Here is a 20,879-nt window from a genome sequence, read left to right on the forward strand (position 1 = left end):
AAAAAAAACAAAAAACAAAACAATAATATGTATAACATCATAGCAGCAAAATGACTCATTTGAATTATAATGGTCAACAGTAGCAAGAATTCACTAAATAAAAATGTTTTGATATGCTGGCTTCATATTTAGTGTTTGTGTGTGTTTTAAATAATCATAATGAATATGTTAAGATGTATCTAAAGATATAAACACTTATTGTACTTAATGATGTATTGTCTTTATTTTCTGGAAAGGAAGCACTCTGCTGGGATTGGGATAAATTCCCAAGGACCAAAACCTCTAAGAAACACTGGTAACAGACTAGTACCAGTAACACAGGGAAAAAGATATATTGTTATGACCTGCATGTGTATCTCTCCAAATTGGGGGTGGGGGGTGGAGGCAGTTATAGTTAAGGCACAGTAAAAGTTGGTCTTTTTTCACAAATTAGCAATTCCCACAGTAAAAGGATTCAACTTGTGATCAACCTCACAAGTTGCATTATTCTGCTCCCCCAAAGCATTGGGCCGCTAACACATGGCTCCATGTTTCTATGGAAAATTTCTTAGAGGACAAAACAGAAGGTGCTTTCCTCATCCCCTCTCCCACAAAGACCCCCCCCCCCCCCCAGGGGCATCTACTTGCTAGTCTAGTGAAGGATGGGAAGGAACAACTGGGACAGCCTGACCCTTTAATGGTAGCACCATGAGACTACTGCTAAAGGTTGTGGATGCCATGTGAACCCAGAGCCACCAGGAAAGGAGCGACCCAGGATCACTCCTTCTTGTCCTACACTAGACCACCAGAGAGACATAAGGTAGATCTGAGGAGTTTACAGATGGTTAGGGAGGGTTTTTTTTTTTTTTTTTGGGGGGGGGGGGGGGGTGACCACCGGGAAAGCACCTTTTCCTCCAGCTCCTTTAAAGATGCAGCCTGATGCTCCCAGGCAGGAAAATAACATCAGTAATTAGATGGCATTATTTATCCAGGAAAGATGCACATAGGTGTGCCATCCCAAAAAAGAGGCTTGCCATTCCATTTCAACTATCAGACTGAGACTGGGGTAGCCATAACCTTCAAGATTCAATGGCTTGCTGTTGATGCCCTGCTTTAGCAATCACTCCTTCCCCTCATCAGCTCTTCACCGGTCCATTAAACTTCAACACAACGAGCACTAGCATTTTCAGCAGTATTCACGGGCGGGACTGGAACTTCCTGTTACACAAGTTCCAGTCCTATCCGTGAGTACTGCTGAAACTGAGCTTGTGATGCTGAAGCAGAGGGGCTGTGTGCTGGAGAGAGAAGAAAGTGACTGCTCCTATTGCTTAACTAGTCTAAAGTAGGGTAGCAGAAGAAGAGGCAAGGGCAAATGTTGTGGACAGAGGGAAGAGGTAGGATGGGGGAGAAAGAGGCAGGGGTATATGCTGGAAGAGAGGTGAAGAGGAAGAAGGGATGTGGGGAAGGAGGCATGGACAAATGGGAGAAGAAAAGGTATGGACAGAATGCTGGAAAAAGCGGGAGAGGCACAGGAATAGATGCTAGGAAAAGAAGCTACATGGGCAAGCTCTGGGGGAGGGGCTAGAAGACAGATATTGAGGGTATGGGGTGGTGAGAGAGCAGGGCTAAGGTTGGGATGCAAAAATTGGGGAGAAAAGTGGAATGTAAGGGCTTAGATGTTGACTAACAAGGAAAGTAGAGACCTTATAATTAGGTAAGGGCAGAGTGGGAACGCCTGTATTAGGAGGACACGATTTGGTATGTGCTAGATGTGCCAAGGGATATGAGAAAGCATGAAGAAAAGAGGGGAGATGGTATGAAAGACCTAGATGGGGAAGGGAGAGGAAAGGCAGTAGAAAGTCAGGGAACTGTGGAAAGGAGTGAGATACAGGAAGAAGAATGGGGCTTTGACAGGATCGAGAGAAGGTGGAAATGGTGACGGTGAAAAGGGAAATGAATGGGATGTTAAGGGGATAAGAGAAAAAAAGGGGCCAAAGTCAGGGAAGAGAGGCTGGATAATGGAGGGCTGGTAGAGGAGAAGTATAGTTGGTGGCAACTGGGGGTATGGCAGTAGGTGAAAGAGAGGATGGAAGTCTGGGGAGGAGTGAAAGACAAAGGGGGGAATGAGAGAATTGGAGAGAAAGAATGGAATATAGAACGCTGAACTGAGAAGAGAGGAGTAAAATCTACCCAAGGATGGTACAGAGGTAGGTGAGAAACTGAGAAAAAAAAAAGTAGGATCAGTTATAGAAATATGTAGGAGAGGAAAGATAGGAAAAGAAACAGAAAATGGAAAAGATCCTGGAAAAAAATTGACAAGTAAAAAGCAGAAGAGTACAGAACCACCTTGATTAGAAATAAATAAATAAATAAATAAATAAATAAATAAATAAAATAATCAGAGAACAAAGGTACAGAAAAGAATTTTGTTTCAAGTTTTTAGTGCCTGGAATGTGTTAGCTTTGGTAGAGAATGACATGGTTACTGTTACCGCGGATATACCACAGTAAACCATGGTAAAGGCCACATCCTGACTAGAATCACCACGGATGCAGGAACAAAGCTTTTTACTGCCCCGTGGGAATGGTAAAAAGCTTTGTTCCCACTGTAACAAATCCTTCTCTCCATTCCCGTCCTCCTCCCCGCGGGAGTCACTTACATTTTGCTGCAGCAATTCAGTCACAGGCCTGCTCCATGTTCTTCCTCCTGCTGCGTCCCACCCTCTCTACTGCAACTTCCTGTTTAGCATCAAAACAGGAAGCTGCATCAGAGAGAGCATGACGCAGCAGATGGAAGGCCATGGAGTCAGCCTGTGACTGTGAATCTCTGCAGGAAAATGTAAGTTTCTGGGCTTCCTGTTGTTTTTTGTGTTTCCTCAAAGTACATGGAGGAGGGTTGGGGTGTCCTGCAAAAGAGAGGAGAAAAATAATATTCACCTTAGCTGTTCATATGTTAACATTTGAGTCTGCAGAGATTAAACTCATCCCTCCCAAAATACACCCAGGATGCGAAGATGTGATCAATGCGCAGATACCCAAGAAAAAGTTTGTACTTTCAGAAGCTGGTATGCTTTGGATAGTTCATTAAATTGTCACTTAAAAAGCGTAAAGGTTGACCACTGCTTTGCCAGATTTAGGAATGATTTTGTCTTTTATAATATAAAAACAATTTTAAACTTGGACTTGAAAACCCCATACTTTCTTGTTAAATTCTATAGATGTCTGCACAGACTTTGCAAACCAGTTCTAAGATTTATGTAGAATTGATTTAAGTGGAAAAAGTTTGATCAAGTACTTCTATATCAAAAGACTGTTAAAGAACCTGTAAGGTAAAAAAAAAAAAAAGTAAAAATATTTCAGCTAGTCCATGTCCATTATGACAAATGGCAGGTGTGTATCTCTACCCATTAATGCTGCTCGTCTACAATCCTTCTATACACAGAAGTGCAGAGAATTTCTCGGGATCTAAGAGCAGAATTCTCTGGTTACCAATAAGCTAAGATATAGGCCCTTGCACTAAAACTTTTATAAAAGAAATGACTGAGACTATACTAATATTTAGTTTAGCCTTTATAGCAAAATGCAATTTTTGATATTAAAATTAAAACAGCATCAACAATGAATAAATACAGTGGGGGAAATAAGTATTTGATCCCTTGCTGATTTTGTAAGTTTGCCCACTGACAAAGACATGAGCAGCCCATAATTGAAGGGTAGGTTATTGGTAACAGTGAGAGATAGCACATCACAAATTAAATCCGGAAAATCACATTGTGGAAAGTATATGAATTTATTTGCATTCTGCAGAGGGAAATAAGTATTTGATCCCCACCAACCAGTAAGAGATCTGGCCCCTACAGACCAGGTAGATGCTCCAAATCAACTCGTTACCTGCATGACAGACAGCTGTCGGCAATGGTCACCTGTATGAAAGACACCTGTCCACAGACTCAGTGAATCAGTCAGACTCTAACCTCTACAAAATGGCCAAGAGCAAGGAGCTGTCTAAGGATGTCAGGGACAAGATCATACACCTGCACAAGGCTGGAATGGGCTACAAAACCATCAGTAAGACGCTGGGCGAGAAGGAGACAACTGTTGGTGCCATAGTAAGAAAATGGAAGAAGTACAAAATGACTGTCAATCGACAAAGATCTGGGGCTCCACGCAAAATCTCACCTCGTGGGGTATCCTTGATCATGAGGAAGGTTAGAAATCAGCCTACAACTACAAGGGGGGAACTTGTCAATGATCTCAAGGCAGCTGGGACCACTGTCACCACGAAAACCATTGGTAACACATTACGACATAACGGATTGCAATCCTGCAGTGCCCGCAAGGTCCCCCTGCTCCGGAAGGCACATGTGACGGCCCGTCTGAAGTTTGCCAGTGAACACCTGGATGATGCCGAGAGTGATTGGGAGAAGGTGCTGTGGTCAGATGAGACAAAAATTGAGCTCTTTGGCATGAACTCAACTCGCCGTGTTTGGAGGAAGAGAAATGCTGCCTATGACCCAAAGAACACCGTCCCCACTGTCAAGCATGGAGGTGGAAATGTTATGTTTTGGGGGTGTTTCTCTGCTAAGGGCACAGGACTACTTCACCGCATCAATGGGAGAATGGATGGGGCCATGTACCGTACAATTCTGAGTGACAACCTCCTTCCCTCCGCCAGGGCCTTAAAAATGGGTCGTGGCTGGGTCTTCCAGCACGACAATGACCCAAAACATACAGCCAAGGCAACAAAGGAGTGGCTCAGGAAGAAGCACATTAGGGTCATGGAGTGGCCTAGCCAGTCACCAGACCTTAATCCCATTGAAAACTTATGGAGGGAGCTGAAGCTGCGAGTTGCCAAGCGACAGCCCAGAACTCTTAATGATTTAGAGATGATCTGCAAAGAGGAGTGGACCAAAATTCCTCCTGACATGTGTGCAAACCTCATCATCAACTACAGAAGACGTCTGACCGCTGTGCTTGCCAACAAGGGTTTTGCCACCAAGTATTAGGTCTTGTTTGCCAGAGGGATTAAATACTTATTTCCCTCTGCAGAATGCAAATAAATTCATATACTTTCCACAATGTGATTTTCCGGATTTAATTTGTGATGTGCTATCTCTCACTGTTACCAATAACCTACCCTTCAATTATGGGCTGCTCATGTCTTTGTCAGTGGGCAAACTTACAAAATCAGCAAGGGATCAAATACTTATTTCCCCCACTGTACATACTGGTTGATTTTCCTCAAGGGCACATTAGATGCTGAAAATGTCATAAAACCCATGGCGAAGAGGAAGGGAAGGGGGAACCTCCCAAATTCCCTCGCCAGCAAAGAGCAAAAACATACAATTTACATCTGACCATCTGCCAAGCCATACAAACTCCTGATCTAGTACATAAGCTTCTTCCATAAAAAAATTCACAAAAAAACAAGTTCCATGGATGGCCTGCCATGACTTACTGTGCAAATATTACAGTTCTATTCTACAGGGTCCTTCTGCTTGATGTATGGGATAGTTAATGCACCAGAGCCACCCTGTGCGAGGTCGGGGACAGAGCTTGCAGGGATGGGGCAGGAGCAGAGCTTGCAAGGAACGGGCAGGGACAGAGACAAACCTTGTCCCTTTGTCATTCTCTAAGCTTTGGGAACGTACACTTTATTTACATCTTTGTATTTTGCTCAGTACAGGAAGAAATACCTTAAAAAAAATTTCTATAGTGTTTCATTGCATGCTAAATGCAAGCATGTGGTTTCTGTGTAGGAGTGTCACAGCCTGGCTTCTTTTGGTTTTAAGTTTAGATATTGTTTGCATACTTCTATCTCTGATGTGTGACCCCTTATTTTATATTTAGTGAGACTGTTTTCTACATGTGTGTCCACAGAGAAGAATTATACTTGCACTTATTTTTTGTGCAGGGATTCATCACGGTCTGGCTTGTTCTGTTTTCCTGTAGGAGATGTACTGGTGAACGAGGGCCCAGTATATCTGCACCTATACCTCTGCAATACTGTGTGAATCTTGGAACTTAGTGTTCTGGTATGGCACGTTTTCTTCATAGGTGTTTTTGGAGATTTTCCATAATGGTTTTGGTTACCACAACAGATGTCCATGTAAACAGAATATACATTTCACAGTTAAGTCATAGATGTACCTCAGAATATTGTCTGTCTCTATTTGTGTGCTGTGTTTTTAAATAGTCAGTGTCATTCTTTCATATAAAATAAATTTTATTTAATTAGTTGCATTTGTACCCCACATTTTCCCACCTATTTGCAGGCTCAATGTGGCTTACATAGTACCGTCAAAGGCGTTTGCCCAGTCGGTGGATAACAAATACAAAGCTGTATAGTGATCATATGAGGTATAAGTGGAGGGTCAGAATGGATGAAGATTGCATGTTGTCCAGTTCGATCATAGTCATGCTGTGTTGGTAGGTGAAGAGGATTACGTGGGGTCATTGGGGTAGGCTTTTTGAAGAGGTTGTTTTTTAGTGATTTCCTGAAGTTCAAGTGGTCGTGGTATTAGAATACATACTCCTATTCAATATTAATTTTCCATTGTTAATTGTATATATGTAGTGGGGGAAGGGGGGGGATCAGGCAGATTCCCTTGGGCCAGCTACGAGGGCAGGAAGGAGGAAAGTGTCTTGAGAACCTAGGAAGAGGTTGAGAAGCAGTGTAAAGAGATGGGACTGTGAAAGAGCAGAATGTGGAAATGGGACTGGAAAAGGTTGAAAAAGGAATAATAGGAAGTTGGCTAGGGGATAAGTTACATCAAGTCTAGAAGTCAGGAAGGCCAAGTAAAAGAAAAGGAACTGAAGGACAATAGATCGAATATAAGAAAGAGGGAGAGACAGAAAGAGAATGATGGGAGGGTTTAGGAGGGCCTGCTATCAACTTTCAGCAGCTCCATAAGCCTTTCAGAGATTGTTGCTTGTGGGCAGCTGGGACTAGAACAAGAGAATCCCAGGACTCAAATAGCAGCAATCCTAATTATACAAAGGCAACATCCTAGAACACCAATATACTTCCTGCTGGAAAAAACGAGCAAGTCAGAGTGCTACAGATTCCTACATAGAAATCAAACACTAACAGAATACCGCCATTTTGGTCTCACACACAAAACACAGAGAGACCTTTAAAAAACATGAAACAAAGGGACCACGAATCAATAATAGAGATATGAATGCAAAACTGAACTGAAAACCTCAAATCAGATTCTGCATATACTGTAATACTAGAGGATTAGAAGCTGAAATGTGAGGTAGCAAAGATGCACATTTCCAAAAGTCCACATATTCCAATCAATAAATGCAAAATAAAATATTTTTCTAACTTTGTTGTTTGAGCATTTTATGTTTCCATTTCTTTTGGGCCCAGTGTCTCTCTTCTGCTTTTCTCTTTTTTTCTTTCTAATTCTCTTGCCAGGATCTCCTGTCCATTTCACATATGTACATGTCCACCTTTCATCTTCCCTGTGTCTCTTATCTGTCCTGTCCAGCATCTCCCCATCTCTATCCTCCCCCCATATTCAGCATCTGCCTTCTCAGTTTCTCTAGCCCTTCCCCGTGTCTATCACTGCCCTCTGTGTCCCAGTCCCTATGCTCCCTCCATCTTTTCTCTGCATCTATACCACCCCTTGTCCAGCGTATCCCTTCCCCTCCTCCTACTCCTCCAACCCAGCACCAGTATCTCTCCCTCTACCCCCCCTTCCCTCCACAGTCTGGCATCTCTCTCCCCCAGGTCTGGTCTCTCTATTTTCCTCCACTTCCCTCCCCCCTCATGTGTACAGCACCTCTCCCCTTTTCTTTCCCCTCCCTTCCCAGTACAGTATCGCTCCCCCCTCTACTCTCTCCCTCCCCCCCCCCCCCCCCAGCTCCAGCATCCCCCTCTCCTTTCTTACAGTTGAGGTATCAATCCATCCCCCCATGCATATCTGCCATCAATCCCTCTCCACCTCACCCCTCCCTCAGGTGCAGATCTGGAATCAATCCCTCTCCCCAGTGTAGATCTGGCATCAATCCCTCTCTCTCCCTCTTCCCTTCAGATCTGACATTAATCCCTCCCTTCTCCAGGTCCAGTACCTCTCCTGCCCGTGGTTCTTCAAACACAGTGAGTCACTGACAGCTACAAGAACACACTATTTCTGCTAGCCTTGGAGCCTGCCCTCTGCTGCGTTCCGCTACTACTACTATTTAGCATTTCTATAGCGCTACAAGGCGTACGCAGCGCTGCACAAACATAGAAGAAAGACAGTCCCTGCTCAAAGAGCTTACAATCTAATAGACACAGGAAGCTGCATCAGAGCAGGTGGGACACAGCAGAGAGAAAGTCTCGGGGCACTAGAAGTAGTGCGTCTTTCTGGGCAACTCACTGCTGTTGGAGGACTGTCACAGTGGGGGTGGGGGAGAAGGGAGGGAGAAGCCACCAGACTCATGGGATCCTGGGGGTAGGAGGACAGGCAGATGGAGAGATACTGGACTCATGGGAGGGTGAGAAGGGAGTGTGAGCTGCTGGACCATTGGGGTCAAAGATACTGAAGCACAAAAAAAATGGCTTTTCTGTTGCCAGTTTTAAGACTCTGCCAGCAGTCAGCCTCACCATTCAAAAACTGGCCAGTTGAAAATATGGTCTGTGGCGCCGTGTAATATTTATAGCTCTGTTTTTCTTGGGCAGTCTGCTGCAATGAGTCCTGGGGCTTAGGGATGATATGGTGTGGTACATTTGCTATATAGGTTCTATCTTTTTGCAGGGTTTTGTGTTATTTAAAAAGGTGTCTGGCCCTATTTGAAAGCAGGCTTTGGGCAAAAATGCTCAGGACTAGGAGTCTCCATATCCTGTAGAATCACCACACAAACAGAAATCTGTCTGCTTTAAACAAAGTGTCATCCAGTGGAAGAAATGTGTGTTGCCCCTGAGATAATACAATTCGCCATACAAACAAATATTCAAATTGCTCCACAGATGGGAATGTGAAGTTTGTGATATAAACCCTGAACCTCCAGTACTGTACTATATCCAATCCTGTAGAGAATCCAGACTCCACTCCCACATAGGAGAATTTGTTAAATTAAATAATGGTGGTTCACTGGGAACCTGAAGCTGGCTGGGGAGATGGGGGGGCTCTTTATGCAGAGAAGAACCTGGGGTGTGTGATGTGGTGGTGGTGAATATGATGTGCGGAAATGTCACTGTGGCTTGCCCCCATGTTGCCACCCAAAATATTTCTGTCTAGAGTCACCACTGATGATGCAGCTTGCAGGATTCACAGCAAGCTGAATTATCCAAAGGTTTTTTTGCATGTATCTGTATGCTTTGCTTCTCATTACTATGTAGTCTGTGGTAACTTACACTAAAATGCATTGTAGTAATGGAAACATTAGTTCTTACCTGATCATTTTCTTTCCTTTAATCCCAAACGATTAGCCCATACTTATGGGTTGTGACCCTCTACCAACAAGTGGAGATAGAGAGCAAATGAGAACTTTGCCACCTAAGGCTGCAGTCACTAGGCTCCATTCAGTATTCAGTTAGCAAAGCAGTAAACAGTTCATGGAAATAAGTAGAACTCCTGCCTCTTTAACGAGTTTTTATAATTTTTTATAAAAGTTTGAAGAACAAACACTAACCTTATGCCTAAGAAATAAGAAAATCAACAAATAACCTAACAAAACAGAAGGAGATGAGAAGGGTGGGATCTGGACTAATCCTTTGGGACTAAAGGAAAAAAAATTATCAGATAAGAACTAATTTCTCCTTTCTTAGCATCTCCAAAGGATTAGTCCATACTTGAGGACTGCTTTTATACATCCCACAAGTTGGAAGTGAACACAGTAAACCATCCGCAAGAACAGAAGCTCCTGCCCTAGCTGTCACATCTAGAATACAACGCTTAGAAAATGTATGAAATGTGGACATTTTCTAAGCGTTGTATTCTAGATGTGACAGCTAGGGCAGAAGCTTCTGTTCTTGCGGATGGTTTACTGTGTTCACTTCCAACTTGTGGGATGTATAAAAGCAGTCCTCAAGTATGGACTAATCCTGAGGGGAGTCGAGCTCTCTAAATGAAGTATATAAAAATATAGGAAAACTAAATAGGCACATTCAGAAGACCTAATACACATGGTGCACTGCCCTGATGGTGTTCACTGGCTTCCACACTGGGAACAGCATTTAACCAACTCTGCAACCATAAGTAAAATCTCAATAACTCACCATAGTGAAGAAACAGGTGACTTCTGGTTCCCAGGCACAGAGCGCTGCAGTAAAATTCCTTGGCAGAGAATACCCCCCCCCCCCCCCCCCCCCCCCCCAAATAAAGTCTCTAAAAAGAGAAACCTCAGGCTCAGACTCTTTTTTTTTTTTTTTTGAGGCAGGAGAAGCCGCGGAAGAGAGAGGGACCTGGCACCACCAGATTTATACCCAAAAGGCCAAGAGAAAGCCTTTGCCCCAGAAGCTCAAATGAAGCACCAAGAAAAGGCTGGGAACCTACCACAGGAAAGGGGAGAGGTGGGAGGTATTTGGCACCACCAGGTATACATCCTAAAGGCCAATATAAAAAGCCTTTTCCCCAGAAGTTCAACTGAAATGTCAGAAAGGAAACAGGAGCCCACCACAGGAACCTGAGACAGAGCTGCATAGTGAGATTCTACCGCCTACTAGAGATAGATATTGAATGGAACCCAGTACACAGCAGCCTTAGGGGCCCTTTTAACAAATGGTGGTAAAAGGGGCCTTGTGGTGGCATCGGTGTATGGGTTTGCCGCTCACTGAGGTTCCCTTTTACTGCCGCCAGTAAAAGGCTTTAAAAAAAAAAAAAAAAGGAAATGGCTATGAGGTAAATACTTGTCGAATGGCCATTTCCTGGAGGATCCCTTACCGCCTCTTATTTAGGAGGAGGTAATAGGGACTCCAGCGGTAACCGGGCAGTTCACAGAGCTGCCTGATTATCGCTGGGCACACTCCCTGTGCTAGAAAATACAAAAGTATTTTCTAGCACCATGCTGAAACTACTGCTGGGTTCCTGAGCAAGCCCGGCGGGAGGGCCGATTTGGTGCAAGGCGAGGCGGTGTTACAGCTACCGCCTCTTCGTAAAATGGCCCGAAGAGCAAATTTAAACTTTGTCGCATATCTCCACCTGCTGGGAGATGGATACAACCCATAAGTATGGACTAATCCTTTGGAGATAAGGAAAATGCACGTTATGGCCATTTAACACATTAAGAAGCAAACATACACTATGGCCATAACACACCTTAGTAACTACCCCCCCTAGGTGTTTTGTTCATCTATACTCACATATTTATGTTTACCTGCAGCATAAATTGGTAAATATCAAATAATAGATAAATTACTCTAAAATGTTTAAAGAGAAAAGAGCAACACAAAAGGCAAACAGAACACAGTTAAATGCAGTACAGCTGAATGTAGCATATTTATGTATGTTGAACAGGGAACGTAATATTGCTCAGTTATTAAATGTCACTTACCCGGTAATCTCGGGATAGATTCTCTGTTGGCACAGGTCCTGAAATCTGACTGGAAATCGTAGCAGCTATTAGCTGCTTACACCATTCAACGTGTGATCCTGTAGGACTGTAAGAGCTCAATAACTATCTCAAATTGTTCAACAAGAATACAGTCAATGAACACAATTCTACAGCCTCTCAAAGGGTTACAGTACTATGAAATATAAAATTATACAGCCATTATGGGTCAAGGCCTTATTGATATTTTTCTCATGTGGCTATAGCTGTGTGTTTGAAAAAGTAAAATGATTTAGAGCAAAAGGATAATCCTTCATAATAAAAATGTATTAAAAAATGGCTATAATAAAACTGGTGAGACCTATAGCTCACTTAAACTAAATTTAAGCTTGGACCACTATATGATTATCATTAAACTGAGAAGACCACTACAATACAAATCTCAAACTGATACCTAGGTAATTTTGATTAAAGACTCTTACAGTAATACAGATGCCAATATACCGGTAATAAAACATAAAAGTCAAAATGAGTAAAAAACAAAACAAACATCTTTTTAACTCAAGAGTTAACTCGCAGTGCAGTATGCAAAAGTATACAGATGTATCAAATTAAAAAGAACATGATAATAAAAAACTGTACAGAAACTAAGTAAAAAGGTGAGCTAAGTTAGCACACTTGTTTATGTTAGGAGATAAGGTGGTGTCGCTAACTTTACTAGTTATTTTAGCTTCAATGGTTAAAGGAACTAAACTTTTGTCACACTGAATTAAAGAACTGGAAGCATGACAGTCCACCCTCCTACCTCAAGCCAGAGACTTGCAGTTAACTTCACTTCTGGCCAAGGAGTAAAACCTTCAGGCTTTAAAAAACAAATAAACAAACAAACAATCCATAACATAAGCCTTCAAAGTTTTAATGCACCTCCCTGCACTGGGGACTATTTAAACAGGGTTTACATGAAGAGTGCACTAGTTCTAGTACGCCTAATTCACATTAACATGCCTTACTTTTGAGTTGAACACCTTACTTAATAATGAGTAAAGTTCAACTAACAAGTGGGGAAAGCATGCAGAACATGGTTCATGGAATTCCTTCCAACCCCTCCGCATGTGTGCGCGGGGAGGGGGAAGAGCAATTGTAAGAAGCAGTCTTTGTGAGCAAAGGCAATTTGCAGGATGGTAGTTTATGGGGGTGAAGACAGTTGTGGGCAGTACTTACATGGGGTAGCTTTTGGGATTGAAGCAGTTTGCAGGGTGGTAGGTCAACTGAACTGGGTAGTTTTGGGGAAAGGTTTTGGCAGTGGTGATGGGTAGGGGCAGCCGCAAGGAGTAATGTGTGGTTTGGGAGAGCAGAGAATGGGGAGAAGGACTTAGGGAATTCCTCCTTTCAAGCCATGTTCTACTGTTTAAATTCCTGTGCTACAAAAAAGGAGGGGTTAACTGGCATGTTCCGCGTTATGGCACTTATAATCAGACCACTTATCTAGCAAAAAGGAATGAAAAGATGGGTCCCAATATAGGTCAATATGAAATTTCCAAGAAGATGGAGAACGGTCCACAGGCGATAGATCTAAGAAGATCCAAATTAAGGAACGATCTGGAATGGCAAATGGACCGATTTCCCAGTTAACTAAATGTTTAAATAAGAAGTAAGTAACCAAAATATAATCAATCCTTGTGTACGGGAAAAGTGGGTATAATCCCACTCCCCCGTGTGAAACAAACACCATGAATCCACAAGAGCCAATGTTTTGCAGAGCAGAGGTAAGCCCCTGGATAAATGAACCCGCAAATCACCCTTCAGATAGGACCTATTCAGGGCTGGGTCATATACAATATTGAAATCGCCACATAAAATAATATCATTCACATACGGGAGTAAGACACTGAGCAATCTAGCAAAAAAACTTGGTGCGTACACATTGCATAATATCAGACAAAGCGGCCCTCCAGATTCTGAGTCACCGAGTGTATCTGGACATCCAAAAATGTGCAAAACAGAATTAATGACTCCAGCCCTCCTCCGAATGGCAGGAGACTCTACAAGAGAGCCCACCCACGATTTACGGAATTTCTGATGTTCTGATGAGGAGCGAACAAATATCCAAACCAGGACAAAAAGTTACCAAAATTCGAAAAATAATCAAACACAAATTCACAGCAAGGGCTACAAAAAGAGTATTAGTGTATATACAAATTTTTTTGAGAATACCCTCAGAATTTCCACTCATTACTGCAAGTGATAATATCACTGCCTGGTGGTTCAGCACTTCGTTCATCGGGTGATTCTTTTTATATATTTTTGTGCTGGTTCAGGTGATACTAATCCTTAATTCACCTTCTATTTATAAGTATAACCAATAGCCAATGCTGCTGATAATATAGTCAATAAATACACATGCACTTATCTTGTAATTCGTGAGTGCTTCATCTTTTGAGTCGTGACAAGAGAATATCCAATAGCCTCCCCCTAAAAGACGCCCTATACACTAATACTCTTTTGGTAGCCCTTGCTGTGAATTTGTGTTTGATTATTTTTCGAATTTTGGTAACTTTTTGTCCTGGTTTGGATATTTGTTACATTTATACACCAGAGACCGAAGGATTTTTGGTATTAGTATCTGATGAGGAGAGATGCATCTCCTGCAACATAATAATGTCCACCTGATTCCTATTCAAGCATTGCAAAATCTTATGATGTTTAATAGGAGAGGTCGCCCCTCCTACACTTCAGGAAGATAATTTAAGAGGACTCAGGAATCAACCATCTGCACCCTGTAAAGATTCAAGAATAAACACAGGAACTTAGAGAGCATGAGGACCATCCCAGCCAGCGGCCTCTCCACACTCCCAAGCATATGAAAAAAGAACCAAGTCACATCTACCAGACCCCCATAGCCCATTAACAGCATGAAGGACAAAAAGAAATCAAGAAAGAAACAAATGAAACAAAATAACAGTACAAAAACAACAAAAGAAAAACTAAATAAACTGCCTTCCCTTCCCATCCCACCCAAACCCAACCTCCTCCCCCCCCCAAGAAGAAGTACTAACTACTCTACCATGAGGATGTGAGAAACAAAATCACCTGTGCCCCCATCTCCCAAATAGATCATAAATTTTTTTGAGTCCCACCCAATGAATAAAGCACAAATAAACAATATAGTTCAGAGTCATATGGGAAAATAAGGGAGGCTAAGAGAAGGAGGGGGAAAAAGGTAAAAAATCTCAAAGCCGCCAATGTAAGCAAAATCCAAGTAGTATGCAAACCATGTCTTTGTTGGGAATCATATATAAATAGAATCCCAGAAAAAGAAAAGAAGAATCTCCACTACAGAAGGGCAAGGAGGCCTCCCTCCAAAAAAGGCCTCAGAAAGACTACAGTGCTAAGTATCCCAGATTTCCACAATCACAGAAAGAACGACCAAAGAGGAAGCTTACAACCAGCACCAGCATTGTCCAGTTGGTTCTGGCAGTTTTTCAGCAAACTGAAGAGCTTCAGCAGTCTGAGAGAAAAGGTCTGTCATGCCCACATGTTGAACCCAAAGCTTAGCGGAATACAGCAATGTAGAAGGTACTTTTTTCCGATGTAGAAGAGAACAGGCTGGAACAAATTCATTGTGGCAGGCTGCCACAGAGACGAAAAAGTCCTGAAAACACAGTACTTTGTTATTAGCATAAGTTAGGGAGCTCGATAGCTCGGAGAATCTTTTGTTCATGAACATAGCTCAAAACTTTCAGGATGGCCATACAGGGATGATTGTCAGGTGGTTTAACCGTGCCCAGCCGATGCATCCGCTCAAACCTTAAGGGCCCAGCTTCAGTTCCTGCAACAGCCAGTTCCCAAGGAATCTCAACTCTGAATCTTTAACGGATTGAGGGATTGCAATCAGCCGAGGGCAGTTTTCCAAGTCATCTACCTTCTCCTCCAGTTTGTCCAATTTAGATTGTAAGAGAAGTTGCTGAGCATCATGTTACTGAAGTCTGTCCTCGACATCCGATAAATGCTGTTGATACTGATTAAAGTCCAAATGTAATTGTTCTATCCATCCATCCACAGAACCAAGCTTTGTGGAAATCTCCCGAAGCTGAGAATCAATAGGAAAGAGCAAAGCTGCTTTCACCTCCGTTGCTATTTTGGTGACCCACACGGAGCTGACAGAGGCAGGTCCAGCATTCTCTTCATCCGCCATCTTGGTATCGCCTGTCCATGTTTGATCCCGAACCTTTTATGGGATTTTAGAAGACATCTCCGCTGACAGATGTGTCAGAAACACACCATGAAGGTCCAGACAGCTTCCCAAAACAGTAAAGATATTTCAGGTGGGTAAATACCAGTGAGGGAGATAGATGGTACTCTCGAGGCCTAGGAAATGTTCTCACCGACACCTGCTCTCTAACTCGGCATCACGTGACCCCCCCCCCCTCAATGAGGCACAATTTACAAACAAAATTCTCGGCCAAAATTGTCCCTCATTTTTAGGACATAAGAACAGCAATACTGGGTCAGAAAAATGGTCCATCTAGCCCAGTATCCTGCTTTCGACAGTGGCCAATCCAGATTACAAGTACCTGGCAGAAACCCAAACAGCAGCAACATTCCATGCTACCGAACCTAGGGCACACAGTGGCTTCCCCCATGTCTATCTCAATAGCAGACTATGGATTTTTCCTTCAGGAACTTCTCCAAACCTTTTTTTAAATCCAGATACACTAACCACTTTACCATATCATGTGGCAACAAGTTCCAGAGTTTAACTATTCGTAAAAACATATTTCTTCCTATTTGTTTTAAAAGTATTTCCATGTAACTTCACTAAGTGTCCCCTAGTCTTTTTAGTTTTTGAAAAGAGTAGAAAAAAAAAATGTATTCACTTTTACCCGTTCTACACCACTTTGGACTTCAAATCATATCCCCCTTCATCTGTCTTTTCCAAGCTGAAGAGCCCCAACCTCCTTAGCCTTTCCTCATATGAGAGGAATTCCATCCCCTTTATCATTTTGGTTGCTTTTCTAATTCTTCTATATCTTCTTTGAGATACAGCACCAGAATTGAACACAATATTCAAGGTGAGATCACACCATGGAGTGATACAGAGGCATTATAATATTCTTGGTCTTGCTTACCATCCCTTTTCCAACAAATCCTAGCATCCTGTTTGCTTTTTTTGACTGCCAACACACACTGGGCAGAAGATTTCAGCGTACTGTCTACGATACCTAGATGTTTTTTTGAGGTGCTGACTCCTAGAGTGGACCCTAACATCAGCTAACTATGAATTGGATTATTCTTCCCAATGTGCATCACTCTACATTTGTCCACATTAAAATTTCATATGCATTTGGATACCCTGCCTTCCAATTTTCTTAGGTCTTCCTGCAACCTTTTTATAATCCACATGTTTTAACAACTTTGAATAGATTTGCTTCATCTAAAAATGTACTCACCTCACTCACTGTTCTGATTTCCAAATCATTTATAAGTATGTTAAATAGCACTGGTCCCAGTTCAGATCCCTGTGGCACTCCACTAGCCTCCCTCCTCCATTGAAAGAAATGACCATTTAACCCTACCCTGTTTTCTGTCCAATAACCAATTCCTAATCTACAACAGAACATTGTCTCCTATCCCATGACTTTTTAATTTTCTCAGGAATCTCTCAGGAGGAACTTTGTCAAAAGCGTTCTGAAAATCAGATACACTACATCAACCGGCTCACTTTTAGCCACACTTATTCACACCTTCAAAGAAACTAAGCAAATTGGTGAGGCAAGACGTCCTTTGGCTGAATCCAATGCTGACTCTCTCCCATTAAACTATGTTTTTCTATGTATGCCATAATTTTATTCTGCCCAGCATTGAAGTCAGGCTTACTAGTCTGTAATTTCCCAGATCACCCCTGGAACCCTTTTTAAAAGTTGGCATTATATTGACCACCCTCCAATCTTCAGGTACTACTGATTTTAACTACGGTAGATCAGCAATTTCCATGTTTGAGTTCTTTCAGTACCCTGGGGTGTATACCATCCGGCCCAGATTATTTATCACTAACTTGTTGATTTAGCTCAGTACGTCTTCCAGGTTCACCAAGATCTCTTGGTTCAGGGGTAGGCAATTCCACTCCTCGAGAGCCTCAGGCGGGTCAGGTTTTCAGGACATCCACAATGAATATGCAGGAGATAGATTTGCATGTACTGCCTCCTTGGTATGCAAATCTATCTCATACATATTCATTTTGGATGTCCTGAAAACCTGACCTGCGTGGGGCTCTCGAGGACTGGAATTGCCTACCCGTCTTAGTTCCGCCTTGTCGTCAGCCTTGAAAACCATTTCTGGTACAGGTAGACCTCTTACATCTTCTTCCATAAAGACTGAAGCAAAGAATTAATTCAGTCTCTCTGCTATGGCCTTATCCTCAAGTGTCCCTTTTGCTCCTCGATGACCTAATGGTGCCATGGATTCCCTCACAGGCTTTCTGCTTCTGCTGTAACAGTAAAAATGGTTAGCGTGAGTTTTTGCCTCTGTGGCAAGTTTCTCTTCATATTCTCTTTTAGCCTTCTTTATCGATGCAAAGCATCTAACTTGCCAGTGCTTATGTTGCTTCTTAGTTTCTTCATTCAGATCCTTTTTCCATTCTTTAAAAGACATTCTTTTGGCTCTAATAGCCTGTTTCACTTCATCTTTTAGCCATGCAGGCTGTCGTTTGTTCTTCTTTCCATCTTTGTTAATACATGAAATACATCTGGTCTGGGCTTCCAAGACGGTATTTTTAACGCCCATGTCCAATTTAAAGTCCTAACCTTTGCGGCAGATCCTTTTAGCTTCTTTTTAATCATTGTCCTCATTTTATTACACTCACCAGGTCTCTGAGATGCCCATTATATCTACTCTCCATTTAGTGCTACAGTGGTGGAAATAAGTATTTGATCCCTTGCTGATTTTGTAAGTTTGCCCACTGACAAAGACATGAGCAGCCCATAATTGAAGGGTAGGTTATTGGTAACAGTGAGAGATAGCACATCACAAATTAAATCCGGAAAATCACATTGTGGAAAGTATATGAATTTATTTGCATTCTGCAGAGGGAAATAAGTATTTAATCCCTCTGGCAAACAAGACCTAATACTTGGTGGCAAAACCCTTGTTGGCAAGCACAGCGGTCAGACGTCTTCTGTAGTTGATGATGAGGTTTGCACACATGTCAGGAGGAATTTTGGTCCACTCCTCTTTGCAGATCATCTCTAAATCATTAAGAGTTCTGGGCTGTCGCTTGGCAACTCGCAGCTTCAGCTCCCTCCATAAGTTTTCAATGGGATTAAGGTCTGGTGACTGGCTAGGCCACTCCATGACCCTAATGTGCTTCTTCCTGAGCCACTCCTTTGTTGCCTTGGCTGTATGTTTGGGTCATTGTCGTGCTGGAAGACCCAGCCACGACCCATTTTTAAGGCCCTGGCGGAGGGAAGGAGGTTGTCACTCAGAATTGTACGGTACATGGCCCCATCCATTCTCCCATTGATGCGGTGAAGTAGTCCTGTGCCCTTAGCAGAGAAACACCCCCAAAACATAACATTTCCACCTCCATGCTTGACAGTGGGGACGGTGTTCTTTGGGTCATAGGCAGCATTTCTCTTCCTCCAAACACGGCGAGTTGAGTTCATGCCAAAGAGCTCAATTTTTGTCTCATCTGACCACAGCACCTTCTCCCAATCACTCTCGGCATCATCCAGGTGTTCACTGGCAAACTTCAGACGGGCCGTCACATGTGCCTTCCGGAGCAGGGGGACCTTGCGGGCACTGCAGGATTGCAATCCGTTATGTCGTAATGTGTTACCAATGGTTTTCGTGGTGACAGTGGTCCCAGCTGCCTTGAGATCATTGACAAGTTCCCCCCTTGTAGTTGTAGGCTGATTTCTAACCTTCCTCATGATCAAGGATACCCCACGAGGTGAGATTTTGTGTGGAGCCCCAGATCTTTGTCGATTGACAGTCATTTTGTACTTCTTCCATTTTCTTACCATGGCACCAACAGTTGTCTCCTTCTCGCCCAGCGTCTTACTGATGGTTTTGTAGCCCATTCCAGCCTTGTGCAGGTGTATGATCTTGTCCCTGACATCCTTAGACAGCTCCTTGCTCTTGGCCATTTTGTAGAGGTTAGAGTCTGACTGATTCACTGAGTCTGTGGACAGGTGTCTTTCATACAGGTGACCATTGCCGACAGCTGTCTGTCATGCAGGTAACGAGTTGATTTGGAGCATCTACCTGGTCTGTAGGGGCCAGATCTCTTACTGGTTGGTGGGGGATCAAATACTTATTTCCCTCTGCAGAATGCAAATAAATTCATATACTTTCCACAATGTGATTTTCCGGATTTAATTTGTGATGTGCTATCTCTCACTGTTACCAATAACCTACCCTTCAATTATGGGCTGCTCATGTCTTTGTCAGTGGGCAAACTTACAAATTCAGCAAGGGATCAAATACTTATTTCCACCACTGTATATACTCTAACTCTCCCATCTTATTTTTTAGGTTTCTAGCATTTATATACAGACACTTCAAATTGTGTTTTTTCCTTGCATCAACAAGCTGCTTAGAAGTTGACACTGCATTAGCTCTTAAACATATAGTAACATAGTAGATGACGGCATAAAAAGACCTGCGCGGTCCATCCAGTGTGTCCAAGAAGATAAATTCATATGTGCTACTTTTTTATTTGTACTGTCCTCTTGTGGATGTGGTCTTAAATCCTTTATTCTGTTCTTCCCTTAAACACTCCTGGCTCTTCAAAAAGGCTTACCCCACCGATCCAACGTAAATCCCCACACCCAGCAACACAGCACAACCAATGATTGTACTGGACAATATACAATCTTCATTCCCTTGACCTTCACGGTATTCGACCACAATACAACCTTGTATTTGTTATCAACCGACTGGCGAACGCCTTTACAGCATTATGTAAGCCACATTGAGCCTGCAAATAGGTGTGAAAATGTGGGGTACAAATGTCACAAATAAAAAAAAATTCTTGAGACCTCTATTGGGATTCCCTGAATGTCCTGTTTCAATAGTGTCCTTCAAGGATGTCAACACCGAACCATATGCTCCCGGGTGATTGTTGGCTTCCCCTCCCCCTCCCCATTTTAGTTAAAAAGCTGTTCCTCTCCTTTTTAAATGTTAGTGCCATCAGCCTGGTTCCATCCTGGTTAAGGTAGAGTCCATCCTTTCAGAATAGGCTCCCCTTTCCCAGAATGTTGCACAGTTCCTAATTAATCTAAATCCCTCATCACTGCACCATCGTCTCAACCACGCATTGAAACTTTAGAGTTCTGCCTGCCTCTTGGGTCCTGCGCATGGAACAGGGAACATTTCTGAAAATGCTACCCTGCAGATCTGGATTTCAGCTTTCTAATT

At 42.7% G+C, this 20,879-nt stretch overlaps 1 protein-coding gene across 1 annotated transcript in view; it reads right to left on the reverse strand.

Annotated features, from left to right (window-relative positions):
• MTMR1 (myotubularin related protein 1) overlaps nucleotides 1-20,879 on the reverse strand; it is a 142,683-nt gene that overhangs the window by 118,989 nt on the left and 2,815 nt on the right. Inside the window, exon 2 of the mRNA XM_030208930.1 lies at nucleotides 11,466-11,571. Within this exon, the coding sequence (XP_030064790.1) occupies nucleotides 11,466-11,571 (106 nt within the window). The remainder of the gene's footprint in view (nucleotides 1-11,465; nucleotides 11,572-20,879) is intronic.

Source organism: Microcaecilia unicolor, chromosome 7, assembly GCF_901765095.1.
Source record: "Microcaecilia unicolor chromosome 7, aMicUni1.1, whole genome shotgun sequence".
Lineage (NCBI taxonomy): Eukaryota > Metazoa > Chordata > Amphibia > Gymnophiona > Siphonopidae > Microcaecilia > Microcaecilia unicolor.